The sequence below is a fragment of the Pelobates fuscus genome, chromosome 3 (genome assembly GCF_036172605.1).
Source record: "Pelobates fuscus isolate aPelFus1 chromosome 3, aPelFus1.pri, whole genome shotgun sequence".
NCBI classification, from domain to species: domain Eukaryota; kingdom Metazoa; phylum Chordata; class Amphibia; order Anura; family Pelobatidae; genus Pelobates; species Pelobates fuscus.
In genome coordinates this window covers 12,152,114-12,171,505 of record NC_086319.1, presented here as the reverse complement: position 1 = coordinate 12,171,505, position 19,392 = coordinate 12,152,114, and the positions used below count along the sequence as shown (strand labels likewise).

Here is a 19,392-nt window from a genome sequence, read left to right as displayed (position 1 = left end):
ACGGTTGGACAGACATATAGCGCAAATGCCAGGTTTTGTTTACGTTTTGTTTCGTTCACAACTTGTACATTTGGCTGCGGTGTTAAGGGGTTAACTCATGGATGACATTGTGTCTCAGGGCTCTTTTGATCACTGAAAACAATCTCGGACACCTGTGATAATTAGATTGCCAGGTGAGCCCAATTTAAGGAAAAACTAGTAAAGGAGGGTGTTCCACATTATTAAGCAGAGCACCATTTTCATGCAATATGGGGAAGAAAAAGGATCTCTCTGGTGCCGAAAAGAGTGAAATAGTTAAATGCCTTGGACGAGGTATGAAAACAATAGATATTTCACGAAAACGTAAGCGTGATCATCGCATGCACCATTAAGAGATTTGTGGCTGATTCAGAGCACAGACAAGTTTGTGCAGATAAAGGCACATTGAGGAAGATTTCTGCCAGATCCATGCATCGGATCAAGAGAGCAGCTGTTAAAATACCATTACATAGCAGCAAACAGATATTTGAAGCTGCTGGTGCCTCTGGAGTCCCACGGACATCAAGGTGTAGAGTCCTCCAGAGTCTTGCAACTGTGAATAAACCTTCTATTCGGCCACCACTAACCAATGCTCACAAGCAGAAACGGCTGCATTGGGCAGAAAAATACATGAAGACTAATTTTCAAACAGTCCTGTTAACTGATGAGTGCCGTGCAACCCTAGATGGTCCAGATGGATGGTTGGTGGACGGCCACTCTGTTCCAACAAGGCTGCAACATCAGAAAGGCGGTGGTGGAGTCACGTTTTGGGCCGGAATCATGGGAAGAGAGCTGGTCGGCCCCTTTAGGGTCCCTGAAGGCGTAAAGATGACCTCTGCAAAGTATGTGGAGTTTCTGACTGACCACATTCTTCCCTGGTACAGAAGGAAGAACTATGCTTTCCGTAATAAAATCATCTTCATGCATGACAATGCACCATCTCATGCTGCAAAAAATACCTATGCATCAATGGCTGCTATGGGGATAAAAGGAGAGAGTCATGGTGTGGCCTCCATCCTCCCCTGACCTCAATCCTTTTGAGAACCTTTGGAGCATCCTCAAGCAAAAGATCTATGAGGGTGGGAGGCAGTTTTCTGGGAGGCTATTCTGACATCTTGCAAACAAATTCAAGCAGAAACTGTCCAAAAATTCACAAGTTCAATGGATGCAAGACTTGTGAAGCTGCTATCAAATAAGGGGTCCTATGTTAAAATGTTACGTGACCTGTTAAATGTTTAAAAAGTTAAAATGTTGTTATAAGTTTGATTGAAATAGCTTTTGATTTCAGTAAATATGCTGCAAACACAACAAATGACAATTTTCAGTTCTTTAAAACCCGTAAAGTGTTTTGTAACTTACTGTGCGTAATAATTTGGAACAGTGCATTGTAAGTTTGTTTAACCCCTTAAGGACACATGACGTTTGGTCCTTAAGGGGTTAAGGAGGCTTGTTCAATAATATTTGAATTGTACTCTTAAAGGGACACTCTAGTCACCTGAACAACTTTAGCTTAATGAAGCAGTTTTGGTGTATAGAACATGCCCCTGCAGCCTCACTGCTCAGTCCTCTGCCATTTAGGAGTTAAATCCCTTTGTTTTTTAACCCTAGTCACACCTCCCTGCATGTGACTTGCACAGCCTTCCATAAACACTTCCTGTAAAGAGAGCCCTATTTAGGCTTTTATTGCAAGTTCTGTTTAATTAAGATTTTCTTATCCCCTGCTATGTTAATAGCTTGCTAGACCCTGCAAGAGCCTCCTGTATTTTATTCAAGTTCAATTTAGAGATTGAGATACAATTATTTAAGGTAAATTACATCGGTTTGAAAGTGAAACCAGTTTTTTTTTTTCATGCAGGATCTGTCAATCATAGCCAGGGGAGGTGTGGCTAGGGCTGCATAAACAGAAACAAAGTGATTTAACTCCTAAATGATAGTGAATTGGGCAGTGAAATTGCAGGGGAATGATCTATACACTAAAACTGCTTTATTTAGCTAAAGTAATTTAGGTCACTATAGTGTTTCTTTAATAGTTGATAACATGAGAATTATGCTGACTGTTATTTACATCAATTATTTAGGTAAATGAGAAATATAATTTGCATAATAATTTGGAACACGGTGTAAGTTATGTGTAATAAGGTGTTTCATTGCATCCTTTTGCAGGTTTTATCCAGGTTTTATGCTAGTGACTATATATATATATATATATATATATATATATATACACACACACACTCTCTCCCTCTCCCTCTCCCTCTCCCTAAATAATGATTTAAATCTCACAGATTGTAATAGTTTTATTTAAAAACCTCTCACCTAGGCAAAAACAATGGGGGTTTAGCTACAATATCTGATCATACATTGCATAAGCCTGTCAGAGCGTCAATGCGTTACCCCATTCTTGGCAGGTCCTACTCTAGCAGTTTTTTAAATAAAACTTTTACAATCTGTGAGATTTAAATCAATATTTAGGGAATAAGCAAGTGCGCTGGATTGTGTATTTTGTATATATTGGCCCAAGCAGCACCCTATAATGTATGCATGTTCAGGTGAGTGCAGCCGTTTTGGAGATAGATATATATATCTATATCTCGCGCTCTCCATCTATCGATATACCGTATATTTAGAGAGAGAGAGAGAAATGCACTCACGGTCTTTTAATGTAGATTTTCCAGTTTCCTTTTATTATTCATTCATATTGCAATGAGCATCCATCATACTGTGTGCGTACCAAGTGGCAATGCAAACTGGGAAAACCCCACAATGCTGGCTGTTTGGGAGATGCTCTGACCGTCGTCTAGCCATCACTATTTTGCTCTTGTCAAAGTCACTCGGATTTTTTTCATGTGACTATTTTTCCTGCTTCCAACATATGAAATGTTTATATCCCACCTCCTGACCGGTGCTATTGTAACGATATAATCCATGTTATTCACTTCACCTGCCGGTGTTTTTTTAATATTGTGGCTGATCAGAGTATAATTACACATTTTTGAATTGCTCATAATTGGTTCTCTTCCCCAGGTGATGGCAGGGAAACTGAAATGGGTGACTGATATTGAAAAATCGGTGCTTATTAATAATTTTGAAAAGCGAGGATGGGTGCAAGTATCTGATAGTGACGACTGGAACTTCTACTGGTAAGGACTGGTTTAACCCTTTCCTGCAATGCACTGTACACCTTTTCTTTAATTGCAAGATTGTAAACAAATTTGCCTTTCTATGCCTTATGTTAATTTCTAAAACCAGTGTGTACCATGTCAGTTAATTTAACCCCCACAGCCCTGAGCCTACCATGTAAATTAATTTAACCCCGCAGCCTTGAGCGTACCATGTCAGTTAATTTAACCCCCGCAGCCTTGAGCGTACCATGTCAGTTAATTTAACCCCCACAGCCCTGAGCCTACCATGTAAATTAATTTAACCCCCGCAGCCTTGAGCATACCATGTAAACTAATTTAACCCCCACAGCATTGAGCGTACCATGTCAATTAACCCCTCGCAGCCTTGAGCGTACCATGTCAATTAATTTAACCCCCGCAGCCCTGAGCGTACCATGTCAGTTAATTTAACCCCCGCAGCCCTGAGCGTACCATGTCAGTTAATTTAACTCCCACAGCCCTGAGCCTACCATGTAAATTAATTTAACCCCCGCAGCCTTGAGCGTACCATGTAAACTAATTTAACCCCCACAGCATTGAGCGTACCATGTCAATTAACCCCTCGCAGCCTTGAGCGTACCATGTCAATTAATTTAACCCCCGCAGCCCTGAGCGTACCATGTCAGTTAATTTAACCCCCGCAGCCCTGAGCGTACCATGTCAGTTAATTTAACTCCCACAGCCCTGAGCCTACCATGTAAATTAATTTAACCCCCGCAGCCTTGAGCGTACCATGTAAACTAATTTAACCCCCACAGCATTGAGCGTACCATGTCAATTAACCCCCGCAGCCCTGAGCGTACCATGTCAATTAATTTAACCCCCGCAGCCCTGAGCGTACCATGTCAGTTAATTTAACCCCCGCAGCCCTGAGCGTACCATGTCAGTTAATTTAACCCCCGCAGCCCTGAGCGTACCATATCAATTAATTTAACCCCCACAGCCCAAGGCATTTTTTTTTTTTTAAGCTAATTTTTTTAGATTTCTAAATGGCTGAAATGCAAAATCAAATCTAACATTTTGCAATCACTGACCCCATAGAACCATTCGCTTATTGATAATTCTAATAATAATTGTAATATCTGAGCTCCTTTCACATGGTGAGTTTCTGCGCAGTGGGTGTGGAGATATAAGTGAGATTTCTCTGTTTCAGGATGAGCGTACAAACTATTCGGAATTGTTTCAGTGTGGAGACCGGATTTCGTCTCTCAGATGATCAGCTTGTTAACCATTTTCCTAATCATTACGAGCTGACGCGAAAAGATTTAATGGTAAAGAATATAAAGCGATACAGGAAGGAGCTGGAGAAAGAAGGCAGTCCTTTAGCTGAAAAGGATGAAAATGGGAAATATCTCTATTTAGGTATTTATCCCCCAACTTATCGGCTTTATTTCAATAACTGCTGTTACAGAACTACCCTTCCCATGATGCAAAGCCAGCTGTTAGGTTCATGTGCTCACTAACCCCATAGATTATAGGCATTATTTTACTGTCCATGAATACAGTCATCTCAATGAAGTTGTTAGGGTGCCTGAGTGTTTCTGTAATGCTTAATATTATTTTTTAATTTAGAGCAAGTATGATTTTTTGTTTATTCTTTATTTTTGTTGTGCGTGTAGGTACAGCAGTGCTTGAATTGCCACAACAGCATTCTCAAGCGCGGTTTTTCGAAACCTAGTATAATATAAATATGGCATGAGTACGATTTGCACATTTTACTTAATTAGTGGTTTAACATCATAACGGTATAACATAAGCTTAAGAACCAACAGCGTTCACGTATATGCATACTGGCTTATCATCGGCTTGAGTGTGTGTCCTGTTTTAGACTGAAGCAAGTTGAGCAATAACTGGCTGAATTTTAGTGCTGAGTTACTGCGGCGCTATAAGTTGCTGCAGTTTAGTAAATGCTTGAACATGCTTGTCGGTGGGGAGACATAGGCCTGTGCTACAGAACCTGAGAAATGTCTGCCATGTATATTGTGAAACAAGTAAATGACTTGAGATTAGGCTCAAAGAGTGAAAGTATCTCTCCGTAGGGCGATAGAACTTAAGACTAAAAGAAAAGCAGTATAGAACATAATGTGTTAAGGATGGTAGGCTTTCTCGGCTTTTTTTTTGTTTTTGTTTTGTTGACTCTATATTATTTTAATTTTTTTGTATATGTAAAAATTAAATGATGAAATTAAGTAAACGGAGGGTTTTATGAAATATATATATATATATATATATATATATATATATATATATATATATATATAACTGTGTGTGTGTGTGTATATCTGTATGGTACATCTGAAAGGTCTAGAGTGCTTGAAGACAGTATACTATATGGCTTAGTAAGAGCAAAGTGAGTCGATAACTATGGAAACCATCTCGCAGTTATCAGATCTAGTGCAGTATTTACTGAAAGGTCTTGAGGTGGGGGGGGGGGGAGCTGATACAGAGCCATCAGGCGATTGAGTAAATAAAAAGACCATTTCGGCATAAAATCAGATAAACCTTAAAATCAAAATAAGCATTGAAACTATCGGGATTGTGCCAGGTGTAATCTGAAAGGTCATAGCCATCAATTCTAAGCCTCAGGTCGTTCAGGAGTGGGTCTCCTTGTTATGAATGGGGTTATAGCGGATGGACCCAGTGATATGAAGGAGCAGCCAGCGTGGCTTCCCGGACAGTCCTGTGATAGACCCAAAGTCCATTAACAGACTCTGCTTCGTTGATGTCCTGAACGGGCAGTTGCGAGTGTCCGTAGGAAAAATGCAGGAAAATTCCATCTGTAGCAGATTGCATGCGGTCTCAGCATGGAGGTGAAGGGCTAATTCCTCCAGGCTAACGTTCCATTAGAAAGGTCAGCAAAGAAAGTAAGTTGCATTGATTTAAAGGGATGAGTTTTCTTTGACAGCGGCAGCAACGGCGGACCTATCTCGGCCATTCTCAGATTGGACCACCGCGTCCCTTGTAGCTGTGGTGGGTTTTAGCTGGTTTTGGGAGCCTGAAGAAGTCCTCTCCACTGTGTGAAGGGAGACGGGGACTTCCTTACACCATAACCATCAGATCTGGGTTTTCTTGCTTGATGGGGCCCTGTATTAATCTCCGGTACTTTTTGAAAGCTCTTACTATATTTACCCTCCCAACTCCAGTGATGGCCTGTTCCATGCAGGTTTTGGAATAAATGAAGAATACTCTATCTTCTCTGATGATAAACCTCTCTCTAACCTGTATTTCTTCCTGTAGATTTTGTTCCCGTCACCTTCATGCTGCCTGCTGACTATAACCTGTTTGTGGAAGAATTTAGGAAGAATCCTTCGAGCACTTGGATCATGAAACCATGTGGCAAAGCTCAGGGAAAAGGGATATTTCTTATAAATAAATTATCACAGATTAAAAAATGGTCCAGAGACAGCAAAACGTCATCGTGAGTTACTTCCTTTTATTAGAGCTATTGATTCACGCTTTTTTATCTGATAACCATATCAAATGACTGCGCCGTGCATGAAAACTTTTTTTTTTAATACTGATAAATATTAATATTATTATTTTTTTATAATTTATTAAATGTTTAAGCCATTTAGAGAGCCCAGAAAAAAATCAGCAAATTCTTTAAAAGAGGATTTTTCTTTTGCTTTAAATGTGTTTTATTCTATCAGGTTTTAGCGAATACGTGCACAGTCTGTAATGTGACTCTAACTCCCATTAGTCATGGGATAAATTGCAGATTTCTGTGATGCCTGATTTGTCCATGTTCTTACGCTGTATTTTTTTTATTTTTTTTGTACATAAAACAAGTAATTAAAGTGCATTAAAAACCATCTTGCTTTCTGTAGCCTATAATAAGCTGAGCTTTTTCCAAATGAGTACATTTGCAATTTGATTTTGATTTACTACGCGTGTTGAGTGAGTGATCCCCTATAAAGTACCTGTTTCAGATCATACTGGTTTAAGCACAGGCGAGGTAGACCATATAGTTGACTTTTCTTCAAATAGGAACTTGCCTATTCTCAAACCAGAATCTCTTGTCAATCAATCTAGCATTTATTTTCCAGCCATGGTTTACTTACTAAACCGGGAGAACTAAAATAATGTTAAATATTGGGACAAAATACCTGAATCCCATTTCACCCATTTGTCCAGTTTTGTTATTCTGGTTTACATTTAGAAATGCCCGCTTATAATCACACTTTACCTTTTAGTATATAACCTTTGATAAGATTGCATTACATGATTTGTATATATTTTTATTAACAACTAACTGTATCTGTTTTATGCCCAGGTTATCTTTTTACAACAAATAATTGTTTACTAATGCAGTCACCCGTGTCTTGTAATCTATATTGGATGCTGTAGCTATACATTTGCGCAGTGCGGTGTCCCTGTCTGATTGTGCAAAGTGTCATTTCAGGTTTGTTTCACAATCCTCCAAGGAAGCCTATGTCATCTCCTTATATATCGATAATCCTTTACTTATTGGGGGCAAGAAGTTTGACCTGCGCTTGTATGTGCTTGTGACGACCTATCGGCCCCTGAAATGTTACATGTAAGATACGTTCACAATTGTGTTTACAGGGCTACGCATTCTGTACCATGTAGACATGGGACAGACAGATTGCAAAGGATTCTGGGTTAAATGCAAATACACATAGATCTCTTATCCGGCGAGCTTGGTCAGAGTTTGACCCCAAGAATCCATAAATTAGATGTTTCTCAATATTTCCAAATCTGTACATTGTGTATATTAAAGTTTCACTATAGTGTCTGGAAAACAAACCCGTTTTCCTGACACAATAGTGCCCTAAGGGTGCCCCCACCCTCAGGATCCCCCTCCCTTGGCGCTTACCTTAATCCAGCGCCGGGCACCCTCGGTGCTGGTGACCTCTCCTCCCCCGCTGATGTCATCTCCCGAGTGGAGCGGAATGCGCATGCGCGGCAAGTGCCGCGTGCGCATTCAAACAGTCCATAGGAAAGCATTTCTCAATGCTTTCCTATGGACGTTCTGCACGCTAGATGCAAATTTCGCATCGAGCGTCGCAGATGCGCCTCTTGCGGCTGTCAGGAAGACAGCCACTAGAGGTTAGATTAACCCTGCTATGTAAACATAGCAGTTTCTCTGAAACCGCTATGTTTACATCTGAAGGGTTAAAACCTGAGGGACCTGGCACCCAGGCCACTTCATTGAGCTAAAGTGGTCTGGGTGACTATAGTGGTCCTTTAAGTTTGCTTAGCTGATTAAAATGTGACATTTAATATATGTTCTATGACATATATAGCATGATCTAGAATGTGCATTACATATAAGATTTATTTTTTATTTATTATCAAGCTTAATGTGGGTCTCTGTTTTCTTGTAGGTACAAGCTGGGATTTTGCAGGTTTTGCACCGTGAAATACACCCCCAATACGAGTGAGCTGGACAACATGTTCGTGCATCTTACAAACGTCGCCATTCAGAAACATGGCGTAAGTATTTCTTCTCGCCTGCGACCAAGCCATGTTCTTTACTGCCTTAAACACTCCCAGTAAGCGGTCTCTCCAATGCTAATGATTGTCTTACTTGGCGTGCTGATAGGAAAGCAGAGTTGATAAGTACAGATCTCCTGCTTCAGGTAGGGGACATGTGAGGTGCAGAGTAAACTCGCTCCCCGTGAACTAATTTGGGTTCTGGCTTCCTCTTCATCTCCTACACCTTCTTTAAATATTCCACTGATCACTGCTCAGACCACTTTTTTTTTTTTTTTTTAATTCTTTTTTGAATTTTCAATAGTAATTGGTATAGGGTACAGAGAGTAGAATTAGGGAGTAAGGTTAGTTTCACAGAGTTCATGGTTTGTATTAGCATTTCCCTTGGCTGTTATAGAGAAAAAGTGATTACACAACAATTTACTTTTCTTTGCTATAGCAGTCTTTTGCTGTCGCTCTTTGATTCTGTTCCTTTTAGGGGGATAGTTCTAAAACGTCAATATGGAGGGGGGAAACTTTGTTTTGCAAAACATCGGTTTGTGATAACAATAACAAGGTTGTTTTTAGTTCGCAAGTTTTGTCGTTGTGTTCTTTGTGTCTTTTTCTCTTGGTGGTTGGTCGGTGTATGTTTCTGAGGTTCCCTTCGGGGGGATTTTGGGGCACCAGAGGGGGTGGGACTGGAAGTAAGGGGAAGGTCTGGTAGGAGTACTGGTTCAGTTGCCTAGTTTATAAGCCTGATGTCGTGTGGCGTCATATGGCATGGTATGAGTGTTGCTAGTGATTGTTTCTTCAAGGTTGGGTAATGTTGATCCGAGGTCGTCTCTTGCCCTTCCTATAGACTTTGTGTGTGATTCTGCTTGGGCTGTCTCCTAGGATAGGGCATGTTGGTCAGTGTTTCGTGTCAGTGTGTTGTGGGTGGCTGTCTGCCATTTTTGTTTGCGATCTGATTTTGGTAGAATTATAGCGGCCTCTGGGGGTCGTTGGTTCTAGTGCCACGGGGGGGGGGAGGTTTATGTGTGGTGGGGTGTGTATGAGTTAGTGTGAATGTGCTTGTCTGGTGTGGCTGAGGTGAGCGATTGAGGCGTCTTGTGTCTCATTTGTTTCAGGCATAGTGGAGTAAGATACCATCTGAGGGGAGTCTTGTACGCTTGCTCTTTGTGGTTGACACAAATCGATATTGTTGCTGTAGCCTCCCATATGTCTGCCCAGTCGCTTTGATCCCCGATGGGGCCCAAGTCCCTCTCCCAGGCTGCCATATAGGGCATGGAGCCTTCCTGTATGTTTCTACTTAGTAGGGAATATATTGATGATATTTGACCCCTGTGGAGTGGGTGGTTGTTACATGCTTTTTCGAGCAGGGTGAGGGGGGTGGTTCTAGCTTTCTGTATGGCGGGTTTGTCGACAAAGCTGCGTATTTTTAAGTATCGGAAGAAGTCTTGAGTGGTGAGAGGGGTCTGTTGGGGGAGTTCCGCGAAAGGTATGATGCATTGGTTTTTGTAGAATTGATATATGCGTGTCAGATCGTTGTCTTCGAAGTGAGTGAAGTCCTTCGGGGACATGCCTGGTGCGAATTTTGTATTCCGAAGAATGGGCATTAGCGGGGTTTTTCTGTAATTTTATCCCATATTTTGATCGTGGTGAGAACTGCTGGGGAGGTTGAGGGGGCCGGTGGTCTGGCGTCCTTTGGGAGCCAGATGTATAAGGAGGGGAAATCAAATCCAAATATATTGTGTTCCAAATCGACCCATCGTTTGAGGCCGGGGGCAGCGTGGAGTTGGATTGCATGCGCTATGTGTGCTGCGTGGAAGTATTGGGTGAAATTGGGGAGTCCAAGTCCTCCCAATCTGTCAGGTATATATAGTGTATGGCGGGCAATCCTTGCTCTCTTTCCGGCCCATATGAACTTGTCTATTTTAGTTTGCAATTGTTTGAAGTCGGAAGCGATTATCGGGATTGGAAGAGTTTGGAAAAGGTATAAGAACCTCGGGAGGAGATTCATTTTTATTGAAGTCATTCTGCCTATCCATGAGATCGACATGTCTTTCCATTTGTCTAGGTCTTGTGTGGCAGTGTTGAGTAGAGGTGTGTAGTTTAAGCTGTAGGTTTGTGTGATGTCTGCTGGGAGAGTGGTGCCCACGTATTTGAAAGCTGTTGGTTGGTATGTGAACGAGTGTCGCGTTTGGAGTGTGCGGAGGGTAGGTTGGTCTATTTGGATCGGTAGGGCTTCTGTTTTTCCCAGGTTGAGTTTGTAGCCAGAGATGTTTGCGTATTTCGTTAGCTCCGTGAACAGGGGTGGGAGGGAGTTTAGCGCGTCCGTGATTGTGAGAAGAACATCATCCGCATACGCAGCGATCTTATAAATTTCATCCCTAATATGGACTCCTTGTATGTCATTGTGGCTTCGGAGGACCTGGAGTAATGGTTGCTCAGACCACTTTTATCACACAGCCTGCCCCAAACTGTCCAGTTAGCTTTGCAATCAGCTGGAATTTGATCACCAAAGAAGGAGCCCAAAAAGGTCAATTCATGTAGGAAACATTGAGTGAGTCCCCATGTGGTTGTGGCAGCCGCCATTTTAGATGCACCTCTGGCAGTATCGCTGACTTCTGGGGCACTACCACAGATCTTTGCTGGGGTGTTGGAGCCTCTGGGCTGGGGACCAGGATCACCCCCGCCGGATTAAAGGGGGGGTAGCGGGGAGTCAGTTCCGGTTTCAGGATCCCTGCCTGCACCGGGCCGGGAGATCGTCCGTCTCTCCCTCACTCAGCACACACTAGGCCATACGGGTAATTGGCATCTGGATGGACACACAAGACCGTGGGTAGCACACCCAAACCGGTCAATCGGTTTGTATAACAGAAGGTAACATTGCAAGAATATAGCTGGAACAGCAAGTAAATAGGCTCTTTTCCAGATTTTCTTGAGGAGCTCTCTGAAAACCCATCCAGTCGCCACGATAGTCAGGCCCGCCCCCAGAATTATTATTTTCGTGTGTTTCTTACATTTATCTATTTATTCATTTTTCTTCTAGGATGATTACAACCACATTCATGGGGGGAAATGGACCGTGAGTAATTTGCGTTTGTACCTGGAGAGCACAAGAGGGAGAGAGGTGACGGATAAACTATTTGATGAAATTCATTGGATCGTCGTTCAGTCGCTGAAGGCTGTGGCTGTGAGTATACCTTTTTTTTTTTTTTATTTGTGTAATTGTGCGTGCAAATGTTAGAAAACCAATATTCACTGCTGCTTTTTTCCTTCCGTCAGATTAAAGGGAAATAATGGGGTTACAGTGACCCTCGGTTGTTAATGCATTGAATAAATAGTAAATAAATCGCCTACCTTCCAAGATTTGGAACTCTCCGTTTCTCTAAGCTGCCTGCCGGTTCACACATCCTGCTTGGTGGAGTCTATTCCCTGTCCCAGTAGTTTATTAGAGCAGGTTCTCATCACATTGGGTGCTTTGTGATCTCACGGTACCCATTTCATGCTGTCTCAGTTTACACGTATTCTAGCGCACTGTGTAATGATCTGCAGGACCCCCAATCACACGTGTGCGTCACTGCACATTGCAAACCTCTCCCTGTTGGAGAGAGCTTGGTCCACATGCTGAACGCACAGTTTAGACAGAACAGACACAGGCATCCGAGAAGACTGACAGCTACGAGGGTCTTTCTATACCTTGGTGTAATATTTTTATTTTCAAATGGCTGCAATGTTAATCCACTGTCAAAGTCACTGTAATGTTCTAATGCTACTAGGAGTGACCCTTCGTATTTGCAGTTAGCCGTTAGACATTGCCTGTTATAGGTCTTCGCAGTGCGTCAGTGCCATCAGAGGGACACAATGATATTGTATTTAATAGGAAAGCATTGGCCCCAGAGCAATGGCACCACAGCATTAGCCGCACAGCACAGAGGGTCCCAGGTTACAGGCATTAGCCGCACAGCACAGAGGGTCCCAGGTTACAGGCATTAGCCGCACAGCACAGAGGGTCCCAGGTTACAGGCATTAGCCGCACAGCACAGAGGGTCCCAGGTTACAGGCATTAGCCCCACAGCACAGAGGGTCCCAGGTTACAGGCATTAGCCCCACAGCACAGAGGGTCCCAGGTTACAGGCATTAGCCCCACAGCACAGAGGGTCCCAGGTTACAGGCATTAGCCCCACAGCACAGAGGGTCCCAGGTTACAGGCATTAGCCCCACAGCACAGAGGGTCCCAGGTTACAGGCATTAGCCCCACAGCACAGAGGGTCCCAGGTTACAGGCATTAGCCCCACAGCACAGAGGGTCCCAGGTTACAGGCATTAGCCCCACAGCACAGAGGGTCCCAGGTTACAGGCATTAGCCCCACAGCACAGAGGGTCCCAGGTTACAGGCATTAGCCCCACAGCACAGAGGGTCCCAGGTTACAGGCATTGGCCGCACAGCACAGAGGGTCCCAGGTTACAGGCATTAGCCGCACAGCACAGAGGGTCCCAGGTTACAGGCATTAGCCGCACAGCACAGAGGGTCCCAGGTTACAGGCATTAGCCCCACAGCACAGAGGGTCCCAGGTTACAGGCATTAGCCCCACAGCACAGAGGGTCCCAGGTTACAGGCATTAGCCCCACAGCACAGAGGGTCTCAGGTTACAGGCATTAGCCCCACAGCACAGAAGGTCCCAGGTTACAGGCATTAGCCCCACAGCACAGAGGGTCCCAGGTTACAGGCATTAGCCCCACAGCACAGAGGGTCCCAGGTTACAGGCATTAGCCGCACAGCACAGAGGGTCCCAGGTTACAGGCATTAGCCGCACAGCACAGAGGGTCCCAGGTTACAGGCATTAGCCGCACAGCACAGAGGGTCCCAGGTTACAGGCATTAGCCGCACAGCACAGAGGGTCCCAGGTTACAGGCATTAGCCGCACAGCACAGAGGGTCCCAGGTTACAGGCATTAGCCGCACAGCACAGAGGGTCCCAGGTTACAGGCATTAGCCGCACAGCACAGAGGGTCCCAGGTTACAGGCATTAGCCGCACAGCACAGAGGGTCCCAGGTTACAGGCATTAGCCGCACAGCACAGAGGGTCCCAGGTTACAGGCATTAGCCGCACAGCACAGAGGGTCCCAGGTTACAGGCATTAGCCGCACAGCACAGAGGGTCCCAGGTTACAGGCATTAGCCGCACAGCACAGAGGGTCCCAGGTTACAGGCATTAGCCGCACAGCACAGAGGGTCCCAGGTTACAGGCATTAGCCGCACAGCACAGAGGGTCCCAGGTTACAGGCATTAGCCGCACAGCACAGAGGGTCCCAGGTTACAGGCATTAGCCCCACAGCACAGAGGGTCCCAGGTTACAGGCATTAGCCCCACAGCACAGAGGGTCCCAGGTTACAGGCATTAGCCCCACAGCACAGAGGGTCCCAGGTTACAGGCATTAGCCCCACAGCACAGAGGGTCCCAGGTTACAGGCATTAGCCCCACAGCACAGAGGGTCCCAGGTTACAGGCATTAGCCCCACAGCACAGAGGGTCCCAGGTTACAGGCATTAGCCCCACAGCACAGAGGGTCCCAGGTTACAGGCATTAGCCCCACAGCACAGAGGGTCCCAGGTTACAGGCATTAGCCCCACAGCACAGAGGGTCCCAGGTTACAGGCATTAGCCCCACAGCACAGAGGGTCCCAGGTTACAGGCATTAGCCCCACAGCACAGAGGGTCCCAGGTTACAGGCATTAGCCCCACAGCACAGAGGGTCCCAGGTTACAGGCATTAGCCCCACAGCACAGAGGGTCCCAGGTTACAGGCATTAGCCCCACAGCACAGAGGGTCCCAGGTTACAGGCATTAGCCCCACAGCACAGAGGGTCCCAGGTTACAGGCATTAGCCCCACAGCACAGAGGGTCCCAGGTTACAGGCATTAGCCCCACAGCACAGAGGGTCCCAGGTTACAGGCATTAGCCCCACAGCACAGAGGGTCCCAGGTTACAGGCATTAGCCCCACAGCACAGAGGGTCCCAGGTTACAGGCATTAGCCCCACAGCACAGAGGGTCCCAGGTTACAGGCATTAGCCCCACAGCACAGAGGGTCCCAGGTTACACGCTGCCAGGGACCTCCATGCTCTATTTGAAAAGAATAGTCGAACATGGAAGGGACTCCAGATGCGATGAAGTTGTTATGGTGCCTAGAATGTCCCTTTGACTTATTAAAGGATTTATCTTGGGCATCCAAGCCATGGGAGTAAGGACGATTTCGAGAAGGATAGGATTACCTATAATGGGATACCCATTTACATACTGGGACTATTAGGAGCAAACAGAATCCTTGGAGGCCAAAGATGTACAAGATTTAATCTACCATCAGCACCAGATACGCAGTTAAAACCATTAAAAGGGCAATATTTGTGAATCCAGGTACCCCGTTACGTTTAGCCAATCAACAAGACATGTAAGCCTTGAGATATGATTGGTCAGCTAGAGTTTTAGGACCACTACGTCTCTGTAGTAAGGTCATCCCACATTATTTATTTACATTCTCATACAAGCAGTCTGTGTGTTTGTGGAGATTGGGCACCTTTACATTTCAGAAAACCTGTGCTAGATAATCGATGAGGCATCCGTAGAGAGTCGGGGTCCCTGGCAGCGGTGACAGCTTGCATTGCTCCCCCAAATACTACGCAAGTATAAATGGGTAATCTAGCATACCCTAGACAGATATGACCCAACATAACGGGAAAACGTAAACCAAACTACATTGTAACTCACAGATCTCCTCGTGGAAAACTGAGAGCTCTGCAGACGAGGAGTACTCCAGCTTAGTATCTGCATTCAGTTCAGCCACCATTGCTAACCCTACTTAATTGCAACTGGAAGAAGGGCAGCGATCCCAACGTCTGAAAAATGTTTAACCAAACCCTGGACAGTGCGATATGGGGGATATTCCAAATCAGAATATTGAGAATCTGGGCGCAAAATAGGGCATTACCCAGCTCATAGGAAATGGTGGCACCTCTACCCATTATTTGGGAGGACGTCCAGTGGGAATGGTGTAACTATGTATCCCAAGTCAGCGAGCTAAATAGAACATACAGTGACACTCAGAACTTTACAGAAGTTTGTGCACCCCTGCCTCTCCGTATATGCATTCTCACGGGTTGATTTTCTTTGTTTTCCCATCTTTTGTTCTCTTTATTTACTTGTATTCTATTTGTATATATTATTGTTAATGTTCTTCCTCTTGCTTGCTTTTATTTATTTTATTTATTCCACCTCTTTTTCACTTGTTTTTTCATATTTTTCTTTCCACTCGTTTTATCTTTTTCGAGTGCTGTGCTTCTAGCAGTGGTGTAGGGTAAAGCCAACCAAGTAAAACTTTAGACACAAAGTACAGAACCGTCAAGTCATAGGACCCGAGGGTAGGTAACTATCCAGTGAGCGAAGGGATTATCCTGATATGTGCATTAAGCTTTCACCAGACAGAGATATTAATCTGTCCCCATCTCGATGGCCTCCCGGCAGGGAATTACATGTGGAAGGGTAGGTATTGGAGGAGAAGGACACTAAATTCCCCAGGATAGGAATACACACATTTAGGTATCAGTCCCCATTTCCTCCTGTTCAGTGGGGTGGAAGCTGCATGTTGTGGAGGACTTTGTAAGGCCTTTTCATTGTAACAGTCACCTGGGGACTTATGGAACAGTTTACCAGGAGTTGGACCCCAGTTGCAGGAGATGGCACAAGGAGGAGACAAAATCCAAAAACACAGTACAGATAAAGGGGTAATCCAAAGGCAGGGTCAGACGAGAAGCAGAAGTCAGGGCTGGTAGGGTAGTAACGCAGGCAGAGGTCAGAGTCCATGAAATCAGTCAGTAGTGAAGCAGAGATCCGGCAGGAAACACCAAACAGGCAAAATGACCTGAATGAAACTGAAGCCCCCTGGTGGATGTCATGGCAGAGACCCAGCCAGGTCTCTTAAAGGGGCGGCCACTCCTTGCTATCTGCAGGGCTCGGGCTGTGCCGTGACATTCATGCATTGGGAAGGATTCCCTGCCATGCTGTGAAAATATATGCTTGGTCTGGAATTAATGTAGTTCCATGACTACTTCCCTTCATCTGCCATTACCGTTTCATTATGGTCAAAGGGCTTGGTGACCCCTATCTACGTGGAGCTGGTCATCTATGATATCCAAGAACATTGGCCTAAAGAGGGAACGGGCCGTGTCCTTGAAGAAAACAGTCCTTACAGACTCAGGCATCTAATACAAAGATTATTGCATGAAGCTCTACTAGACGTCCTTAAATGATGTTCCAAAATGTCCATCTCGCATAAGAGTTGAGACATTGTCTGCTGTAGTATTGTGGGCCCCAACAAGCTCAGCAATAGAGATCTTTAGTTCTGATGTTCAGGTTCCCAAAGCCTGAATTTCCACAGATATGTCTCTGGATTCCTTAACTATCTCCAATGCCAGAAGAACCTGGACATGCAAGATCTCCTTGAAGACTGCTTCAATGTCCATTTTGTAGACCGGGGGTGTAGATCATTTAATAATGTATCAGTCTCACCAAAAGACCTGCAACAATAAAAAAACTGTTTAATAATAAGTTCATATTTATATAAAATACCAAACAAGCAAACTGACGCCCTTGATTTCTAACTTTCTGTCTGTGAAAAGGAGCTCTAAAAAACCCCACAAGAACAAAGACCACAGACCACAATGCTACTATTTGAAATAATAATTAACAGAAACTGTGTCAAAAAACAAATCCTTCCCCTCTTGTATGATAGCTGGATTATCAAGGCGGCAGGAGTGTTGACTCTGGTGGGTCTCTCCTGTCTCTTGAAAAACACGCCAATCACAGTGCCTCAATAAGCAAACCTTGCCCACAGCTATTCAATTCACTAGTGACATCATGCTACAGGCTGTTCTGTCATGCAATCAGCCAGCCAATCACAATACAGGACAAGTCCACTGGAGATCCAAAATTATTTATTTTAGGAAGGGACCGTGTGCAGAAGACCTATTGCAACGTGTCTTAGCTTATTAAATAGAACTGCTCAAATTTACGTATTAATTTCACCTCTAGAATGTAAGCTCATTGAGCAGGGCCCTCCACCTCTCTGTTCCTGTACGTCCAGTTGTCTGGTTTTTAATTACATGGCTGTTAGTCCACCCATTGTACAGCGCTACGGAATCTGATGGCGCTATATAATAAAATAATAATAATGTAACGGTTTCTTACTGTACTTTGTAAAACCATCAGTAGGTGGCGCTGCTGTAGAGCATTGTACAGCTGCCTAGTGGCTGGAGTAAGGTGTGATAGTTCTTTGCAGTCTGTCCATGTGGCTGATGCAGTTAATATCTGCTCTCCGATTCTGGCTGCCTTTGTACACGCTGTGGTTACTACAGACCAAACTATACAAGTTCTCAGGAAACAGGCTGCCATCTCTGATTATTGGAAACCGAGAATCTGAACATGTGGGAAAAACTAGCCTATCGTATTTATCACAGGCCAGCAAATACAGCCGGCCCGGTATCTTATCTTATACTCATTACTTACTGCAGGATCTGCAAAGCCTCGTGTCCTTTATATAAAAAGCTATTAGAGGGGTTTTAGATCTGAGTACCATTAACTTCTAACGGTCGTTGAAATGTAATTATTATTATTATTGCCATTTATATAGCGCCAACAGATTCCGTAGCGCTTTACAATATTATAAGAGGGGGAATGTAACTAAATAGGACAATTACAGGAACCATAGGTTGAAGAGGACCCTGCTCATACGAGCTCACAGTCTATAATAGGTGGGAAATAAAGCACATTAGGACAGGAATTCATTGTTTGAAACATTTTACCTGCCTGTTCTCCCAGATTTCAATGGATAATCTTTATTTTCAGCCCCTCCCCAATCCACTAGAACAAGCCATCAACCTTTTTACTACAGATTTTAAACTTGTGCTTAATTTTGTGTTGATTAAACTTTTCCCATGCATAATATTGCTCTATTTTAGTCTTTAGTAAATCTCGAAGAATTTAGGACTCAATCTTATATTTTGGATAAGGTTTTTGACAAGATCACAGTCTGTTAGAAAAACGTTTCAAATGATTTAGCTACAAAAAAAATCCCATATATTTTCATGATAACTTTTGTAAACAAATAATTTCTGATCATTTGAACGTCTTATCCAAAAATATGAAATGGAGGCCTTTGTTGGTAACATCCTAGATACATAATGTCTCACTGTGGCACCGAAAATGGTTTTAAATCACCGCTGAGGATCTTGGGAAATCCAATATATATAATGTATAAAAATAACCATATATTAAATAATGTATCCCTGTGAAAAGCAGTCTTTGGGCATGCTGGGGTTAATTTCTCTTCTCATTCTGTGGATGAAAATGAAATGAGTCCAAAGCCCCGAGGAGCCGGAGTGAGTTAGACAGCGTTGGGTCCTCCGTTCCCAGTCTGGTGCGTTAACCACAATCACTTGGTTCCCAGCACAGCTGGCATTGCAGACAGCGTATCAAATGTTATAAAGTCTAGCAGTAACTAACCATTGGCTGACCACAATGAAACCATGTATGTAACTACCCCTGTCCTTGGCACTCAGAGGGTTAATTCTCTTGTTGTAGCGGTTTTGCAAGGATTGCGCGCCATCTGACATCGTTAGCGGCTGCCAACCCTCTGACTTGTATACACGTGGGAGATTAAACAGATGTAGCCACTTTATAGCCACTTGGTGAAAGCAGACGGCTTGAGGTCTATAATTAGTTAGACC

The 19,392-nt window shown here is 44.0% G+C and overlaps 1 protein-coding gene across 1 annotated transcript in view; it reads left to right on the top strand.

Annotated features, from left to right (window-relative positions):
- The window catches only part of TTLL1 (TTL family tubulin polyglutamylase complex subunit L1), a 51,935-nt gene that overhangs the window by 10,527 nt on the left and 22,016 nt on the right, over positions 1 to 19,392 (top strand). The window contains exons 2-7 of the mRNA XM_063445046.1: positions 3,043 to 3,158; positions 4,333 to 4,541; positions 6,417 to 6,597; positions 7,582 to 7,716; positions 8,528 to 8,636; positions 11,668 to 11,811. Coding sequence (XP_063301116.1) covers positions 3,046 to 3,158; positions 4,333 to 4,541; positions 6,417 to 6,597; positions 7,582 to 7,716; positions 8,528 to 8,636; positions 11,668 to 11,811 — 891 coding nt within the window. The 5' untranslated portion in view covers positions 3,043 to 3,045. The remainder of the gene's footprint in view (positions 1 to 3,042; positions 3,159 to 4,332; positions 4,542 to 6,416; positions 6,598 to 7,581; positions 7,717 to 8,527; positions 8,637 to 11,667; positions 11,812 to 19,392) is intronic.